The sequence below is a fragment of the Talpa europaea genome, assembly GCF_964194135.1.
Source record: "Talpa europaea genome assembly, chromosome: 9".
NCBI lineage: Eukaryota > Metazoa > Chordata > Mammalia > Eulipotyphla > Talpidae > Talpa > Talpa europaea.
The window spans coordinates 33,117,223-33,134,945 of NC_140076.1; the positions used below are offsets into that span (position 1 = coordinate 33,117,223).

General features: G+C 39.0%; 1 protein-coding gene across 1 annotated transcript in view; it reads left to right on the top strand.

Annotated features, from left to right (window-relative positions):
- Positions 1-17,723, top strand: part of SCP2 (sterol carrier protein 2) — a gene marked incomplete at its 3' end in the record, with an annotated part of 82,856 nt that overhangs the window by 54,149 nt on the left and 10,984 nt on the right. Inside the window, exons 11-12 of the mRNA XM_084242917.1 lie at positions 634-787; positions 9,514-9,607. Of these exons, the coding sequence (XP_084099043.1) occupies positions 634-787; positions 9,514-9,607 (248 nt within the window). The remainder of the gene's footprint in view (positions 1-633; positions 788-9,513; positions 9,608-17,723) is intronic.

A 17,723-nucleotide genomic window follows, 5' to 3' on the forward strand; every position in this document is an offset into this window, starting at 1 on the left:
AACTGGATGAACTGGTCAGGAGGGATGGGAGTTCTGGAGAACTGAGAACAGTATTTGCATCCTTAAGTTCTTATCCAGCTCTAAAAAACTTTGATTTTATTACCAGGGGACAAAATGTTATTTTTGTGATTCTAGAGATTATTTTTGTGAATACCTGTGAATAACTCTGAAATACAGTTGATCTTTCTTGGGATCTATTTGGGAAAAATAATGGGAAAATTCCTCCTTTTTGGGGAATTTTTATGAATTCCCAAATCCTACATTTCTCTTTTGATACATTATATATGATAAAATTAGTAATTATTTTTATAATGCAGACCACAGAACAGTATATTCAGTGTTTTCTCTTTCAACATGGTCAGAAAATGACAGCTTGGATAAATTTTTTAAAGAGTGCAGAGAATTTCTTAGGCCTGGATAATGTCTAAATACTGAGATTATTTAGGGGGAAAATACGTGCAAAAACCATCAGTGCATTTAAGAAAATTTATTATTTAGGTTTTAATATGTGGGCTTAATTAAGTGTTTTTATTAAAAATCACAATTAAAAGTTAGCCTTTTGCTGTCTTGTGAAAGCTGATGCGGCCACTTTATAAACCAATGTATCTGGCTGCTCTGTGTTTGATTTGTTAGGTCTGGCTCAGTGTGCTGAACTCTGCTGGCAGCTGAGAGGGGAAGCCGGAAAAAGGCAGGTTCCTGGTGCAAAGGTTGCTCTTCAGCATAATATAGGCCTTGGAGGAGCTGTAGTTGTCACGCTGTACAAGATGGGTTTTCCTGAAGCCGCCAGGTAAGGGGCATCCTATTTTTTTCTGGCAGCGAATGGTTCTGACTTTTTACAACTAATGATGGCAGAAAAAAAGCCCTAATTTTATTGTCTTATTATTCAAAGAATAAGTATCTCATTACAGTTGTTTTAATGGCATGACTTTAACACTTTTAAACTCACCATTAGCTTTTAAATTTAACCAGCCTTAGGAAAATTTTGTTCAAAAGGGAGGCAGCATGGTCAAAAGAGAATGGTGAATTAAAAACCCAAGCTGGCTGGGTACTGGTCTCAACCCCTGCCAAACTGAGTAATTTTAATTTAGGCAAGTCACTTTTTGCTTTCCTTTCCCACGGTTTACTTTCTTCTCATAGCCTCCCAGGCTTCTGAGTTTGTTTGGAAAAAGTCACCGAATCCGCAGAATGGATTTCTGTAAATTTATGTTTCTGAAACCAGCTAAGCTGTCACTGCTGCTTCAATCCTTTTTATTTCCCTTGTTGATTTTCTGCCTTTCTATCAAATAAGTGTCTGTGTGCCTCTCAAATCTCTGAGCACTTTCTTTCCTAAACCTTACAGAATACCTCAACTTCCTTTCTCTTTTCTCAGAGAAATGCTCTGCTTTCCCAGAGGAATAATAGTCCCTCTTTCTAGACCCAGCTTTCTTTCCTCTTTGCATGCTATTATTTCTAATCACTTCTTTTCATAGCTTTGTTCCAGATATTATCCTTTCACATTCCTTTTTTTGAAAAATCTTTCCATCTTTGCCTTTCCATTGGATCCATTCCCACTGTCAGCAAACATGTTTAGGTTTTCCCTGTTCTGAAGATCTGTTTTTCTTCTTGCCTTAATTGTTCTCTTTCACAGTGAGTCTTTTATATCGAACCACTTTTGTTTTTCCATACTGAAGTATCTTAGTCTATTTTCTGACTTCATTGAGGTCAGATAAGGCCACCAATGCTCAGATTATGAAATATCCTTGTCTTTATTTCTCATCCTTACTCTCTTTAACCCTGCTGTAGTAGCTCTCAACACTAATTGGCACTCTTTTTTCTCTTGAACTTCTTAGTAATTATTAATTTTTTTCATACTTTTGGTTCCACAAAGATAATGAGACACATTTACAGAATCCATGATATATTTTACAAGCTCTTGAGTCTCTGTCTTCTTTCACTTCTTGGAATATAATTTCTATTATAAAAATTCTTTCTTTTAAGGCCCAGTCTCAGGAACCATTTCTTCCTTTTAGATATCCACAACTCTGTACTTCTTGGGTCCCTCTCTAAATTGGTTTAGCTGTAGTGTATTTAGCTTGTTTTTATTCCCTTTTTTGTATAAAATCCTTGAAACTTAAGACTTATTCCTCCCACCCCTGTGAGGATATCTCTCATAGTGAACAAATGTTTATTAAATCAACTCAAATTAAAAAATAGTGAATTTTAAGTTTCCTCCTCAATCTGACTGTTTCTATAATGTTCTCTGAAATAACATCCAGTTTTATTTGGAGGAAAAGCCAAGCTATAAAGGATTGCCATAGTGAGCACATTAGTATAGCTTTGTAATTTGCTGAGAATAGAAGATTATGATTTTTCAGCAAGAAATTCTACTTTAAACATGGAGTTATCATAGTTCTTTTATTTTCAGGAGATGAAATGTGAGATAAAATTATTCACATTAACCAGTGTTGGTATTTCGGGGAATATGGAGTATGAAAAAGTTTAGGTGACATATTTATGACTGATAAAAGAAGTAGGCTGAAAATATGAAAGATGTTATTGATCCTTTTAGTGATAGAATATATCTCACTACAAAGGCCACAGTTGGGAAAATAACTGTGGTACAAATTGTAATTTGAAAATAAGATTGTCATTTGGTTTTATTTTTATTTTTAAGATTATTTATGCATACAAGAGCTGGGGTAGGCCAGAGATGGCAGGGGGTGGGGGCGGTGAGAAGATTCACCAGATACAGAGTGGGGAACAAAACAGGCAGACTGACTGAAATACACTGCTGAGGGGAGCAGCAGGTGAGACAGAAGAGGTCTGCTTCGCCATGTGGGTTGCTCCCTGGCCAGCCGGGGATTCAACTTGTGCTGCAGAGGCTGCAGATTGCTTTATAGTGCAGTGCTTAACCCCTCACACCACCAGGGAGGCCCTGTAGTTTTGTTTTAATCAAAGTAATTTTAAGTATCTACTGCACATGATCTGATGTCCTTATTTTTATTTATTTTCTTAAAAGATTGATTGATTGATTTTATTTATTTATGCATACAAGAGCTGGGTGTAGGCCAGAGGTGTGGGAGGGCGAGGGATTGAGAGGAGACAGAGACAGAGACAGAGTAGGGAACAGAACAGGCAGATTGACTGAAATACACTGCTGAGGGGAGCAGTGGGTGAGCCAGAGAGGTCTTCTTCACCATGTGGGTTAACTCCCTGGTTAGGGATGGAACCCATGCCTCAGTGGCTGGTGATAGCTTGATAGAACTGAGACAACCTCTTGTGCCACCAGGGAGACCCTGATCTAATGTCCTTACTGCTATTTTTCTCCTTTAGCCAGCTTTGATTGACTAACTGCTGTATGCTTAGGCCTCTAAATATGACCCTCTGAGTATGTGAGGAAAGCAGATAAACAGTTTTTCAAAATGTGTAGCAATCCAGAAAAAGAAATTATTGTGAAGAAATAGATTTGAACTTGGATGACCAAGATTGCCCAATAGAAGGGTAAAGGAAGGGTATGCCAGGCCTGTACACGGGTAATGAGATTTGAAAACATAAGGAGCCTTGGCGAGTAGCTGTGTTTGGGAGTAGAGGATATGTTGTCTTGCAAATGTTTGGGTAGAGGGATAGATCAGTAGTGTGTAGATAACAGGCGAAGCAGCTGACAGTAGATTGGATCATAGTTTGGAAATGCTTCAGATGCTATGCTTAGGCGTTTGGAAGGTATCCTATAGAATATATTAGCAAAAAATCATATGACTATATTTCACTCTAGGTAGATCAACCTGCTGTTACTGGAGAATGGTATTTAGAAACGAAATGTGCTGCTAGCTGGATGCTCACTGTTATTACTCCTAGGCATTCTCAGTGGAGATGCACACACACATACATACACACACAATATTTAATTTTATTTAAGGGAGATATTTAAGGAATACGTACAAAAATCTTATGTGATTTATATCTGCCTCTAGACTAATGTACTGACTAACATTTCTAACTAATGATTAGAATGAAATTGTAAAGCTACTTATATGTCACCTGTGTGCTGCATCCCTTTTTTATAGATTGGAATTATCACAAAGACATTGTTAATCGATGAAAAGAGCACTTCATCAACTTTCCATCACATTGCCTGCTTTCAACAGGTTAACTTTACCTTTTCCTCAGTTAGAAAAGAGTGAAAATATCCACTTCAGGGATTAGAAGACTAATAAGCGAAACATAGCTAGCATACATCACAGTTGCTCAGTACATTGTTGGTTTCTGATTTCCCTGTGCATTTTTCTTCTTTCCTGTATCTTTGGGTAAGTGGTTGGAAAAAAGTTTTATTTATTAAATGATTAATAATCACCTAAGGGTTTGGGAAAAAAGGAACTTTAACCTTTAGTATACAGTGGGGAACATACCCAACCCATTGAAGCCCACAAGTTGGCTAAGGAAGGGATCTGGTCATGTTTTCTACCATATCCCTGTGAGGTTTTTTGACTTTCAATGCTCAGCTCTTTGACTGGATTTCTGTCTATGATGGGACCATGTACCTGTTCTGAGGTTAAGGGGAATTGCTGGTTATAAATTAACCTTACTTTTTGCCCTGTCCAACTATTTCTCGGTTGGAACTGAGTACTGGTAAAATATTACATGTAGAGATAAAGATTTGATTAAAGCGGAGTTGTCTGTATTTTTCCTAAACTTCAAAAGATTATTTTTAAAAAGATTTTATTTAATTTTTTTGAAGAACTGGGGTGTAGGCCAAAGGTAGGGGTGGTGAGAGGATTCACCAGAGACAGAGTGGGGAGCAGAGCAGGCAGATTTACTGAAATACACTGCAAAGGGGAGCAGCGGGAGAGACAGGAGAGGTCTGCTGTACCATATGTGGATTAGCTCCCTGGCCAGGGATTGAATTTAGGCCACTGCAGTGGGCTGTCATGGTGATAGTGCTAAGACTTAACCCCTAGGCACCAGGGATACCCTGAAAAAATATTTTTAATAGCTTTATTGAAACATAATTCACATGCCACACAATTCATCCATTTTTTGATTGTCTGACTTATTTTTATTTATTATTTAAAATACATCATTAAAATACATACTACATCATTGTAGTCCCCAAAGTTCTGTCACCATATAATCTGCAATCCATTACCATATTCCTTTGTGTTCTTTCTTCCCCTGTTTTGATCCCCAGTTCACCCATTTTAATTGTACATTCAGTGGTTTTTAGTATGTCATAGAGTTGTGCTATCACCATCACAATCAACCTTAGAACATTTTCATCACCTCTTAAAAGAAACACATACTCACTAGCAATCACTCCCCAATCCCTCCTCCTTTCAGTCTTTGGCAACCTGTAATCTACTTTCTATCTCTATAGATTTATCTTTTCTGGACATTCCATATTGCATGAGGTCTTTTGTGATTGCTGCTTTCTTTTAGCATAATGTTTTCAAGGTTCATCCATTTGTAGGAATGAATATAGCCATTCGTTCCTTTTCATGGCTAAATAATATTCAATCATGTGGATTCTAATTTATCTGTATCTTTGTCAACACTTGTTATTGTCTTTTTAATTTTAGCTATTTCTAGTGGTTGTGAAGTGATACCTCATTGTGGTTTTGATTTGCATTCCTTCAATGGCTAATGATATAAAGCATTGTTTCATGTGTTTATTGGCCATTTGTATATCTTTCTTGGAGAAATACCTAGAACTTTTGGCTATTTTTTTTTTTAAGATTTATTTCTTTATACAAGCGATGGGTACAGTCAGAAGTGCGGGAGGGGGTAAGAGAATTCACCAGAGCTAGAGCAGGGAGCAGAATAGGCAGAAGGATTGAAGTACGCTGCAGAGGGGAGCAGCGGGCGGCAGGAGAGGTCTGTGCACCATGTGGGACCCTCGCCTGGCGGCCAGGGATTGAACTGCGGGCAGCTTCGTTCACAACCCAGCGCTCAACCACTGCGCCACTGGGGAGGCCCTTGGCTATTTTTTAATGGGTTAGTTCTCTTTATTTTTGCATTGTAATAGTTCTTTAACAATCATTTTTTGAGGTCCTGTAACACACTAGGTACTTTACTTGCACTTCTTTGCTTAATCCTGAGGAGATTGATGATTAGAGTTAAAACAGTTTATCTAAAAAGTCTTGGGCCTCCCCGGTGGTGCAGCGGTTGAGCGCTGGGTTGTGAAGCTGCCTGCAGCCTCTGCAGCGCCGGTTCGATCCCCGGCTGCTCCCCAGCCACCGGAGGAGGGTCCCGCATGGCACGCAGACCTCTCCTGCCGCCCGCTGCTCCCCTCAGCAGTGTGCTTCGGCCCTTCTGCCTGCTCTGCTCCCTGCTCTGGCTCTGGTGAATTCTCTCACCCTCCCGCGCTTCTGACTGTACCCAGTGCTTGTATAAATAATAAATAAATAAATCTTTAAAAAAAAAAGTCTTAAGTGGTTTTGATTAAGATTCTAACTTGACTCATCTGTCTAAGTCCAAAACCCTTGTGTAGTTTGTTACTCAGTGCTTCTAGTCTTGTTATTGACCAAACCGGGTCATATTCCTTGAGCTGAGAAAGCCAGATTCTGAACCTTAAGATTGTTTCCACAAAGGAACTGTTTTATTAGCTAGTGGCAACTTGTCAAGAAGACAGCAGAGTCAATCCTCAGAAAAGGCTGCCCTCTTAATTGCAAGAAAGATTATATAAGAAAGAAAGGAATATGGGAACATGCAGGAGTAGGGAGAGTTTCTTCATCCTTGGGTACCTGGGGGCTAGGGAGTGTAGGGTTGGTCAATCATAAAACTATTGCAATATAAAACCACCTCAGGCGTTTAGCAGGTGCTGATGTTATCAGCATCCTTGGAAGGAACAAATATCTCATTAAGCATTAGACAAAATGTCACCATCTTGGCCCTGAGGAATCAATACAGGGGCTTCTCAGGTGGGGGTAGTCATATTCCCTCTTCAGACCTGACCACAATCTGATCGCTGTTAAAGCAATGCCTGTATTCTAAACTTTAGAATGAAAACTTTCAAGAAGTGTAGAGGGAATTCAGACACATAATAGAAGATACTACTGGTTAATCTTCAAAGTCCCTTCCAACAGTTTATATACTAGTTTTATTATGGGAAACTTGTGTATAAACTAAATTGAAAAAAAATCAGAATTTGGTTTGTACTAAAAGAACTTTGTATATAAAGAAGTCAAAAGAAACATTCTTTGGTAATGTGAGTAATCTCTTTTCCAAGTTTAAATTGTTAGAGTCAGTGCCCCTAGAGTAGGACACATCAAATAAATTGTAAGGAATGAGGGACTTTAGAAAATATTGACAAAAACTTTACATGTTAACTATTTTTCTAATCTGGATGAAAAATTGGGTAATCATTAGATCGATGAGTTTTACAAAGCAAGCAAGGTGAAGAGCTATCTCTGACCTATGGGAACATTTGTCTGGACTCCACCCCATAAAGTATAGATCTTCCGTGACTTATGATAGTGCTGCATCCTGATTAACCCATCCTAATTTGAAACTATATCTTAAGTTGAAAACATTAGCAACATAGTCCACTGTAGAGTATCAGTTGTTTATTTTCACATCTTGGACTGACTGGACTCTTCAGCTTAATGTTGCTGCCTGTCATCATGAGAGTATTGCACTACATATTGCTAGGTGGGGAAAAGATCAAAATTCATATTTCTGTTAGTATTTCAAAATATGGTCTCTTATAGGGGACTGCCTGTATCAGCTATCATTTTGTCAATAGGAAGTGGCAAACTCAGAGAAGGGCACAATGAATAAAAGCTGCAAAGTTGGACCATTAATAAAAGGAAATTGATATGTGGGGGTCTAGTCGTGGCCACTTAATTTCAGGCCACTAATTCAGACTTTGTCTGAGAAGATGGCATGTTATAGATAATTCTACTGTGAGTGGAACAGGAAGAGTTTAGGATTTGGGTAAGGAGAATCTGTGCAATTTCAATTCCATTTAGTCACTACTGAATATTATGTGCTGGAAACAGAGAATAAAAAGATTTTTTAAAAAAGATAAGGTGTATGCTCTTGAGAAGCCAACATTTATTAATAAGGGCATCACAGAAAAGGAGTTCCCTGACTAGATCTGTGAGGGTAAATGGAGTTTGCTGAAACAAAGGTGTTCTAGACACAGAGAGCAGCAGTGACAAAGGCATTGAAGCATGGCATAGTATTCTTTGCCCTGAGAATGCGACATGTGTCAGCATGGCAGAAGCTTACCTTCTATTCTTTGTTATATTAATATAATTCCTCTAATGGGCTCACTTTTCTGTTACTTAGATTTTCCCCACCCACCCTCAATTCTGAGCTGATTACTTTGCCTTACACTTTGTTGAAAAAATAGAAGCCACAAGCCACTAGAGCTCTTCCTGTCACCTTCTCAAGACTTCTATCTCCTTTCTGCTGTCTCATTGCTGTCATCAAACATGTTTCATATGTTAGTCTTAAAACAAAAACAACACTCCTTAATACCCCACTGCCCAAGAAACCATTTCATTTCACTCTTTTCTAAAAGTAATGTCTCAAAAGAGCCACCGTCTCTGTTTTCCTCTCTTATTCACTTTAATTCACTATAATCTGCCACCTGCCTTCTACCACTTCCTTAAAATTGCTTTTATCAAAGTCATCTGTACTTTTCCATGTTACCAAATCCAGAGGTCATTGACCTTTGGCAGGTGTGATCTAGTTTACTCTTCTCTCCTGGGTTCTTTCTCCTCTCTCATGCCCTTCAGGTTTTCCTCTTGCATCACTGACTTATACTTTTTCCCTCCAAGATCTCTGATAGTGGGGTTCCACAGGATGTTTTCCTGTACTCTCTTTCTCTGTAACTCCTTCAAGGTGAGCCTGTTTGCTCAGGCTATCTAAAATAGAATACCTGACACAAATAAATCTACTTTATCTTTTTTATCTGATTTATTTTTTTAATAGTAACTATATTATTTCTTTCTTCTTTAACTTTTGCTTGACATTGTCTCTCTTCTCCACTAACATAAATAAGCTTCATAAAGGCTAAGTTCTTTGGTTTACCATATTTTCAAGAGAGTTGCCTAGCACTTAGGTAGCATTTATTATTTGGTGGGGAAAAAAAGGAAGAAAAACTTAATTGTTCTATGGGTTTAATAAAGGCTTCCTTTGGATAAGACTCTTGGCATCTCTTCTTAGTGTTTTTGAAAATTACCATATAGGGCCTCCCTGGTGGCGCAAGCACAGTACTGTGAAGCAATCCATAGCCTCTGCAGCACGTGTTCGATCCCCGGCTGGCCAGGGAGCAACCCACATGGTGCAGCAGACCTCTCCTGTCTCTACCATTGCTCCCCTCAGCAGTGTATTTCAGTCAGTCTGCCTGTTCTGTGCCCTACTCTGTCTCTGGTGAATCCTCTCACCCCACTCCCTGCATCTCTGGCCTGTACCCCAACTCTTGTATGCATAAATAAATAAATCTCTTTTTTTTTTTAAAGTAATGTTGAAAGACCTAGTATCTGTGTAGCTTCATTGATTGAAATTTATTATTTTCCTCCATTCATATAGAACTCGTCAAATTGAGGCTGTTCCAACCAGCTCCGCAGTTGATGGATTTAAGGCAAATCTTATTTTTAAGGAGATTGAGAAGAAGCTTGAAGAGGTAAATAAGATTTATATAAAAAGTTACCAGGAAGACCCATGGGCTAGAGGAAACTATAGCCTTGGATGTAGTTTTAGGTATTATCATGAAGTAGTACAGTTGAAGATTTATATTAATTTACTAAGTACTGAGTATATTTTCAATTTCTGAGTTTCTCTTACACCTTTTTTGTAAATCTGGTAAGACTGCCTTTCAGAGATGTATAAATCTCTAGATTTGAGTTATTTAAAGAACCGTAGTAAGATACCGTTAAAATTATAACATCAGAGAAAGGCTTTAACCCTCTTGTTCTTTTCTCAGCCCTGTCTTTGTCAGGGAGATAATAATTATGGAGAAGGTTATATGCAAAGGTATTCTAAATTTTGGGAGTGTAATTTCCTTTTGAATTAAGGTGATTTACTTAAAATCATTCAGAAGAATTTTTAAGATAAGCCTTTAAACGCACCCATTATCACAACTATTTTTAAAAAGAAATCTTTTATGCTTGATTTTTTTCAAAGTAGTTTTTAATGTTTTTTCTTATTGTACACATGATGCCCAATTAAGAAAACATACTATGTAGAAACCTCAAAAGAATTTTTCAATCTCTTGAAATTCCACTCCTTAGAAGTTCACTGAATTGTTAACAGTGATGTTGTGATACATCTCTCTGTGTATAGAACATAGCAGTTTGATGAAACTAGGATCATTCAGTACATGTGGGTTTTAAAAAGCTATACTTTAAGTGCAAATCTCTTATGTACAATAATTCTTGATGGATAATAATCATAATAAAGCTCTTCAGGTAGACTTAGGTATTCATTGTTTCAAACTTAAAGTTATCTTGGGATTTCATCATTGATTTTAATTTTGAGGCCAGCAAGGCACCGTCACAGCTAGTCACACAATTCCAATTATATATCTTTTTTTTTTTAAGATTTATTTTATTTGTGCGTACAAGAGTTGGGGTGTAAGCCAGGGGAGTGGGGTAAGAAGATTCACCAGAGACAGAGTGGATCTACTGAACAGGTGGATCTACTGAAATACACTGCTGAGGGGAGCAGCAGGTGAGACAGGAGAGGTCTGCTGTGCCATGTGTGTTAGCCCCCTGGCCAGGGATTGAACTCAGGCATTTGCAGTGATAGCTCTGAGACTTAGCCCTTAGGCCACCAGGGAGTCCCCAATTATATATCTATTAAAGTGATCAAAGTGGGCTGAAATAAGAAAAAGATTCAGAACACTTAAGCCTTGTGTTTTCATGTTAGAGCTTCAACATGAAAGGCAAACATTGTACATATCTTATAACTCCTTTATTGTGGGTGGGAAGACAACCAATGTGACTGATATGTTTTGTCAAAGGACAGTGCATTTCTAGGACTTTCATAATGGTCAGCCACCTTCTTGAGGTAGAGAGGGCGGGTGCCGTCAGTTATGGATGGGCACACTCTGGCCTAAGATCTGCAGAGCTGTCCTGTTGACCTCTTGTGGGGGTGCACCAGCATGGGACTGCCTTTTGTCTTGTAATCTGTTTTCTCTTGACAGTATGTTCCTTGCTGATAAATGTAAACCCTTACCATCATTTTGAGTGACCATATAAATACACGTTCATTTGTATGTATGTATCACAATCTCTTTAACTACTCTCTTATGGTGAACCTCAGGTTATATTTAAATTTCGCAAGTAAAACAATGGTGTAATAAGTTTCCTTTTGCACTTATCTATAAGTATATTTTGCCATGCTTATCTTACAGTAAATAGTTTAAAAGGGAAATTGTTGAATCATTGGATATGTGCATTTTACATTTTGATACATATTGCCAAACTGTCTACCAAAAAGAGGGTACTAATTTGCAAACTTAACAATTCATGAAAGCCACTGTTGTTCACCCTTTTTCCAGTACTATATTGCCTAGTTTAAAAAATGTCTTTGACAATTGGACAAAGTGTCCACTAAAATGAACTTAGACTCTATAAGGACTCAGGTTTTATTTATTTTTTCATGCCATCAATATTTGCCTGCAGAGCAACCCATAGGATAATTGTTACTGAATTGCTGCATTGTTTTCAGTTTTGTTCTGTCAATTATAAATAAACCAAACACAGAGTATCCCCAATGTGAGGTATGACTATATATCAATCATTGAATACTTCATTAATGAGATGAAGCAAGCAGTACTGTTTTTTTTTTAATCAATTTATTTATTTATATGAGAACTGGGGTACAGGCCAGATGCGCAGGATGGCGAGAGGATTTACCAGACACAGAGCAGGGAACAGAACAGGCAGACTGATGAAATACACTGCTGAGGGAAGCAGCGGGTGAGACAAGAGAGGTCTGCCACCCATGTAGGACCCTCGCTGGCCAGCTGGGATTGAACCGGCGCTGCAGAGGCTGCAGACAGCTGCACAGCGCTGCGCTCAACCACCTGTGCCAACAGTGAAGTCCCCCAAGCAGTACTGTTTTTAATTTCAGTCTTCTTTAACTTTGCAAATGTATGCTTCTTGGTCCCGTTTTAATTCTTTTCTCCTCCCTCCATAACCTCACTCCCATGGACCTTGTCCCTTGTTTCTTTTTGCCTTCCCACGATTGTCAATTTCCTAAATGTTTGTAGGACTAGAAAGTGAAAGTCTTGGAACCTTTTGTCAATTCATGCATTTTCTGCATTAGCAAAGGAAGCCTGGCAAGAGATTTTATTTCTGCTTTTGTTTTTGTTAGCAATACCCCATTGCCTTTCTTTGAATCTGTCTTAATTTTTTGTTCCTATTAAGTTTACAGCAGAACCTACTCCGTGACCTTTTGCCTACTCAGACAGAAGTACTTCTTTACTGAAGGAGGCACTTAGAACATTTCTTAGTATTAATGATCTCCAGTTTCACAACTATTGTGTATTTTCTTTCCTTTTGTAACTCCTCTATTCCTTATCTTCTCTCACTTCAATTAAAAATGTTTTATTGAAGGATGTGATTTGTAAGAGCTTTAGTTGTCAAAAGTAACAGCACTGCAATATTAATCTTATTTCTGTCTTGAGGTAGAGGGAATTTCTTTCCAAGTATGCAAGTAGGATAAATGTTGGTGTTTTCCTGCTCTAACTTTGTGGCAACTGCTAGCGATCTATTCTTGAGGCACTGCAAACAGAGGCATGGATGTTCAAGGAAGTAGTAGGCAATCATGGGCTGCTGGTTCTTGGGTGGCCCAGCATGCCAGTATTATTGATCCATCTTTCTAGATTGCCTCTACAGTACATTGAGGCCTAAAAAATTTCAAGAAATGTGGAGAATACTTTGAACTTTTAAAAAAATTCATTTTGTGGTGACAGAAACTTCCCTGCTTTCATAGGCTAAAGTTTGGAAGTGCTGATGCAACCTACTTTGCAGTATGATATTGTCAAATGGAAAGAACATTGAACTTAGAGTTAGATCAGTCTGTGATTGTGTTCTTGATATACTGCTTACTGGCCATTTGTTCCAGCCCCTCAGGGAACATAATGGGAAGAGAGACGTGAAAAAATGTTTCCAGAAAAAAAATGACAGCTTTAGCAAGAAACATGGTACATGTGCAGTGCAGAGGCCTGTTAAAATGTCCAATGGCGTCCTTCCCGGTGGCACTGCGGGTTGAGCACAGCACTGTGAAGCTGTCCGCAGCCTCTGCAGCACAGATTCAATTCCCGGCCGGCCAGGGAGAGTCCCACATAGCGGGGCAGACCTCTCCTGTCTCAGCCGAAGCTCCCCTTAGCAGTGCTTTCGCCCTGTCTACCAGGACAGGCCACTCTGTTCTGTTCCCCACTCTGTCTCTGGTGAATCCTCTCATCCTCCTATGCCTCTGGCCTGTACCCCAGCTATTGTATATATATAAAAAAAAAGTCCAATGGAAATAGGAAAGCCTCTCCAGAGATTTAGCATGCAAGCTGAGACTTGAGTTGATGAGGTAGGTATGGGAAAGGAGAATAGGTGGTGAGTGTCCCAGGATAAGGTGTCAGCAAAGACATGGAGGCTAAAAGAACTTGGCCACATATATATCGTCATAGAATTCAAAGTGCTCAGTATTGTCTTTTTAAAAAAAGGCTTATTTTTATTTATTTATGCATATATAAGAACTAGGGTTTAGGCCAGAGGTGTGGGGGGTGAGAGTGGGCAACAGAACAGGTGGATCTACTGAAATTCACTGCTGAGGGGAGCAGCGGGCCAAACAGTAGAGGTCTGCAGCGCCCTGTGGGTTAGCTCCCTGGCTGGGGATTGAATTCAGGCCACAATGGACATAGTGTGATAGTGCTGAGACTTAACCCCTGTGCTGCCAGGGAAGCTCATGTTAATAATTTTATCCAAAGTTAACTTTAAGATAATTTGAGTGAGTTATTTCAAGGGAGGGCAAAATAAGAGAATTTTTCTTTCACTTTCAAATCCCAACAGTCATTCTGGTTTCTTGGTATTATTAGAAAATATTGGTAATTGATTCTAAGACACTGACATGTAAGAAATAACTGTTGACATAAGTAGGCCTAGCATTAAGTATTATTAGAATATTCTTTTGTCATCTTAAGATCCATGGCTGATTACAGGTAGATTCAGGTTTGCTTCCTACACATAAGGAAAAGATTAACCCACTATGATGACCAAAATAAAGATGGTCAAAATTGTTAATGAAGATGTGGAGAAGGTGACATCTTCAGTCGTTATTGGTAGGATTTTAATATGATACATCCACTTTAGAAAACAGTGTAGCAGTTTCTCAAAAAGTTAATATCACCTTATACTCCAAAATTTCACTTCTATTTTTTTTAAGGTTTATTTATTTATGCATACAAGAGCTGGGGTACAGGCCAGAGATGCAGGGGGTGGGGTGAGAGGATTCACCAGAGACTGAGTGGGGTACAGAACAGGCAGACTGACTGAAATACACTGCTGAGGGGAGCAGCGGGTGAGTCAGGAGAGGTCTGCCTTGCCATGTGGGTTGCTCCCTGGCTGGGGATCAAAATCGTGCTGCAGAAGGTGCAGATTGCTTTGTAGTGCGGTGCTTAACCCCTTGCGCCACTAGGGAGGCCCCCAAATTTCACTTCTAAATAGATACCTCAGAGAAACTAGAGCCTGTGTCCATACAAAAACTTGTACACAAATGTCCATAGCATTCATAATAGCTAAAAATTGGAAACAGCCATCCCCTGATAAATGATTGAGCAAAATATGCTATATCCATACAATGGAATATTATTGGCTATAAAAAGGAGTGAATTACTGACACATGCTTCAATATGGATGAATTTTTAAAACATTATGCTAAGGGAAAGAAGCCAACCACAAAAGACCATCTATTGTCTAATTCCTCTTTATATGAAATGTCCAGAGTAAGCAAATCCTTTAAGACAGAACATAGATTACCGGTTGCCAGGGCCTAGCACGGGGAGGGAATTGGGAAGGCAGGAATGACCCCATCTAAATTCAACAGCATTTTGGAGTGGGAAACTAACTAAATGATTATAATGTACACCTACCCCTAAACGAAAAAGTGTCCAAAAGAAATCCAAGAATAGCCAAGAATATTTGGAAGAGAGGAATTATAATGGGATTTTACTATACCAACAACTAAAAGTATATTATAAAGCTATAGTGTTTTTTTAATTTATTTTTTAATATTAATTTTTTAAATTTTTTATATCATTGTTCATTTTTTTTTATTTTATTTTTTTTAAATATTTATTTATTTTTTAGAGATTTATTTATCTACACAAGAACCGGGATACAGTCAGAAGCGCGGGAGGGTGAGAGAATTCACCAGAGCCAGAGCGGGGAGCAGAGCAGGCAGAAGGACCGAAGTACACTGCTGAGGGGAGCAGCGGGCGGCAGGAGAGGTCTGTGCGCCATGTGGGACCCTCCTCCGGTGGCTGGGGAGCAGCCGGGGAGCAGCCAGGGATCGAACCAGTGCTGCAGAGGCCGCGGGCAGCTTCGCAACCCAGCGCTCAACTGCTACGCCACCAGGGAGGCCCTCATTGTTCATTTTTAAACAATATTTTCTTTCCCACACCCCCTCAGGTGTAGTCCCCATAGAGTTTCCTTCACCAATGCACCTGTGCACCATCATCTCAGTCCCCTGTACTCCTCCCTCCTTCCCTCCCTCTGATCCCTCTCCCTCCTTCTCCCCTGCAGTATGTCTCTGATTTATAATTGTCTGGTTTTTGCTTTGTTGTGTTTTGTACTGTTGTTATTTTTTTACACTGATGTCTTACTGGGTTTCCCTATATTCCTGCTATAAGTGAAACCATCGATATTTTTTTTTCCTTCTGGCTTATTTCACTGAGCATAATTCCTTCTAGTTCCATCCATGTTGCTGCAAATGGCATGAGTTTATATTTTCTGATTGCTGAATAATATTCCATTGTGTATATGTGCCACATCTTCTTGATCCAGTCATCTATGGGAAATGCAAATTAAAACCACATTGAGATACCACCTTACACCAGTAAAAATGGCATCATATTAAAAAAACAAGCAACAACAAATGTTGGCGAGGATGTGGTGAAAAAGGAACTGTCCTGCATTGCTGGTGGGAGTGCAAACTGGTCCAACCACTATGGAAAGCTGTGTAGAGATTCCTCAACCTGCTAAAAATGGAGATACCATATGACCTGGCAATTCCACTACTAGGGATCTACCCAAAGGACACAAAAACATTGATTCAAAAGAACACCTGTACACCTATGTTTATTGCAGCACTATTTACAATAGGTAAAACCTGAACAACCCAAATGCGTAAAGCTATAGTTTTAGATAGCTTCACAGTAGTGCAGCTTAATCCCTTGTGCCACCAGGTAGGCCCTAAAGCTATAGTTTTGGCACATTAGTAGCAGAAAGATCATATGGTAAAATAACAACAAAATAAATGTTAAGATTTATCCAGCAGTTATTCTGTGCTTTGTGGGTATTTGCATAATTTAATTCTCAAGCAACTGTATGAGGGTGACTGCTTTTTCCATTTTACAGGTTAGAAAACTGAGATTCAGAGAGGTTTAGTAACTTGCTTGAGGTTTTATGTGTATGTGGCAAGGCAGGAATTCAAATCTAGGCTGATTTCAGATTCAGGATTCTTAATTAGCAAACTTTAATTCTAGGAATTTAACCTTAAATAAAGGAGGCCATGTAAACATATTTAAATTTAAGAGTATTATTCATAGTATTGTTATAAGAACCAGAAGTTAGAACTAACTTAAATATCAAGCAACAGTGATTGGTTAAATAAAATATAGTACACTTAGCAATTGAAAATTGAAAATTAGGTAGAATAATGTTTAATGATACAGTAATGAGGATAGTTATATTAATCAGAAAAGTGGATTACAAAACACTCTGTACAATATGATCTCATTTAAAAAATGTAGAGGGCCTCCCTGGTGGCGCAAGGGGTTAAGCACTGCACTATGAAGCAATCCACAGCCTCTGCAGCATGAGTTTGATCCCCAGCCAGCCAGGGAGCAACCCACATGGTGAAGCAGACCTCTCCTGTCTCGCCCGCTGCTCCCCTCAGCAGTGTATTTCAGTCTGTGTGTTATGTTCCCCACTCTGTCTCTGGTGAATCCTCTTACCCCACCCCCTGCATCTGGGCCTGTACCCCAGCTCTTGTATGCATAAATAAATCTTTTTAAAAAAATTTTTAAGGGCCTCCCTGGTGGCGCAGCGGTTGAGCTGCCTGCAACCTATGCAGTGCCGGTTCGATCCCCGGCTGCTCCCCAGACACCGGAGGAGGGTCCCACATGGCGCGCAGACCTCTCCTGCTGCCCGCTGCTCCCCTCAGCAGTGTACTTCGGTCCTTCTGCCTGCTCTGCTCCCCCCTCTGGCTCTGGTGAATTCTCTCACCCTCCCACGCTTCTGACTGTACCCAGTGCTTGAATAAATAAATAAATAAATCTTTAAAAAAAAATTTTTTTTTAAAAACTTTAAAATGTAGATGTTGGAAGAAAGGCTTGAGGGGATTTATACTAAAATATTACTTTTTCCTGCATGATGGAATTAAAAATGATTTATATTTTATTCGTAATGCTTATTGATATTTTCTATTTTTCAGCAGTGAAATGTTTCTTCTCTTAAAAAAAATAATTGCAATAAAATTACAATAGTATGTTGACATTGTTGTCATCCTTTTATTATTTA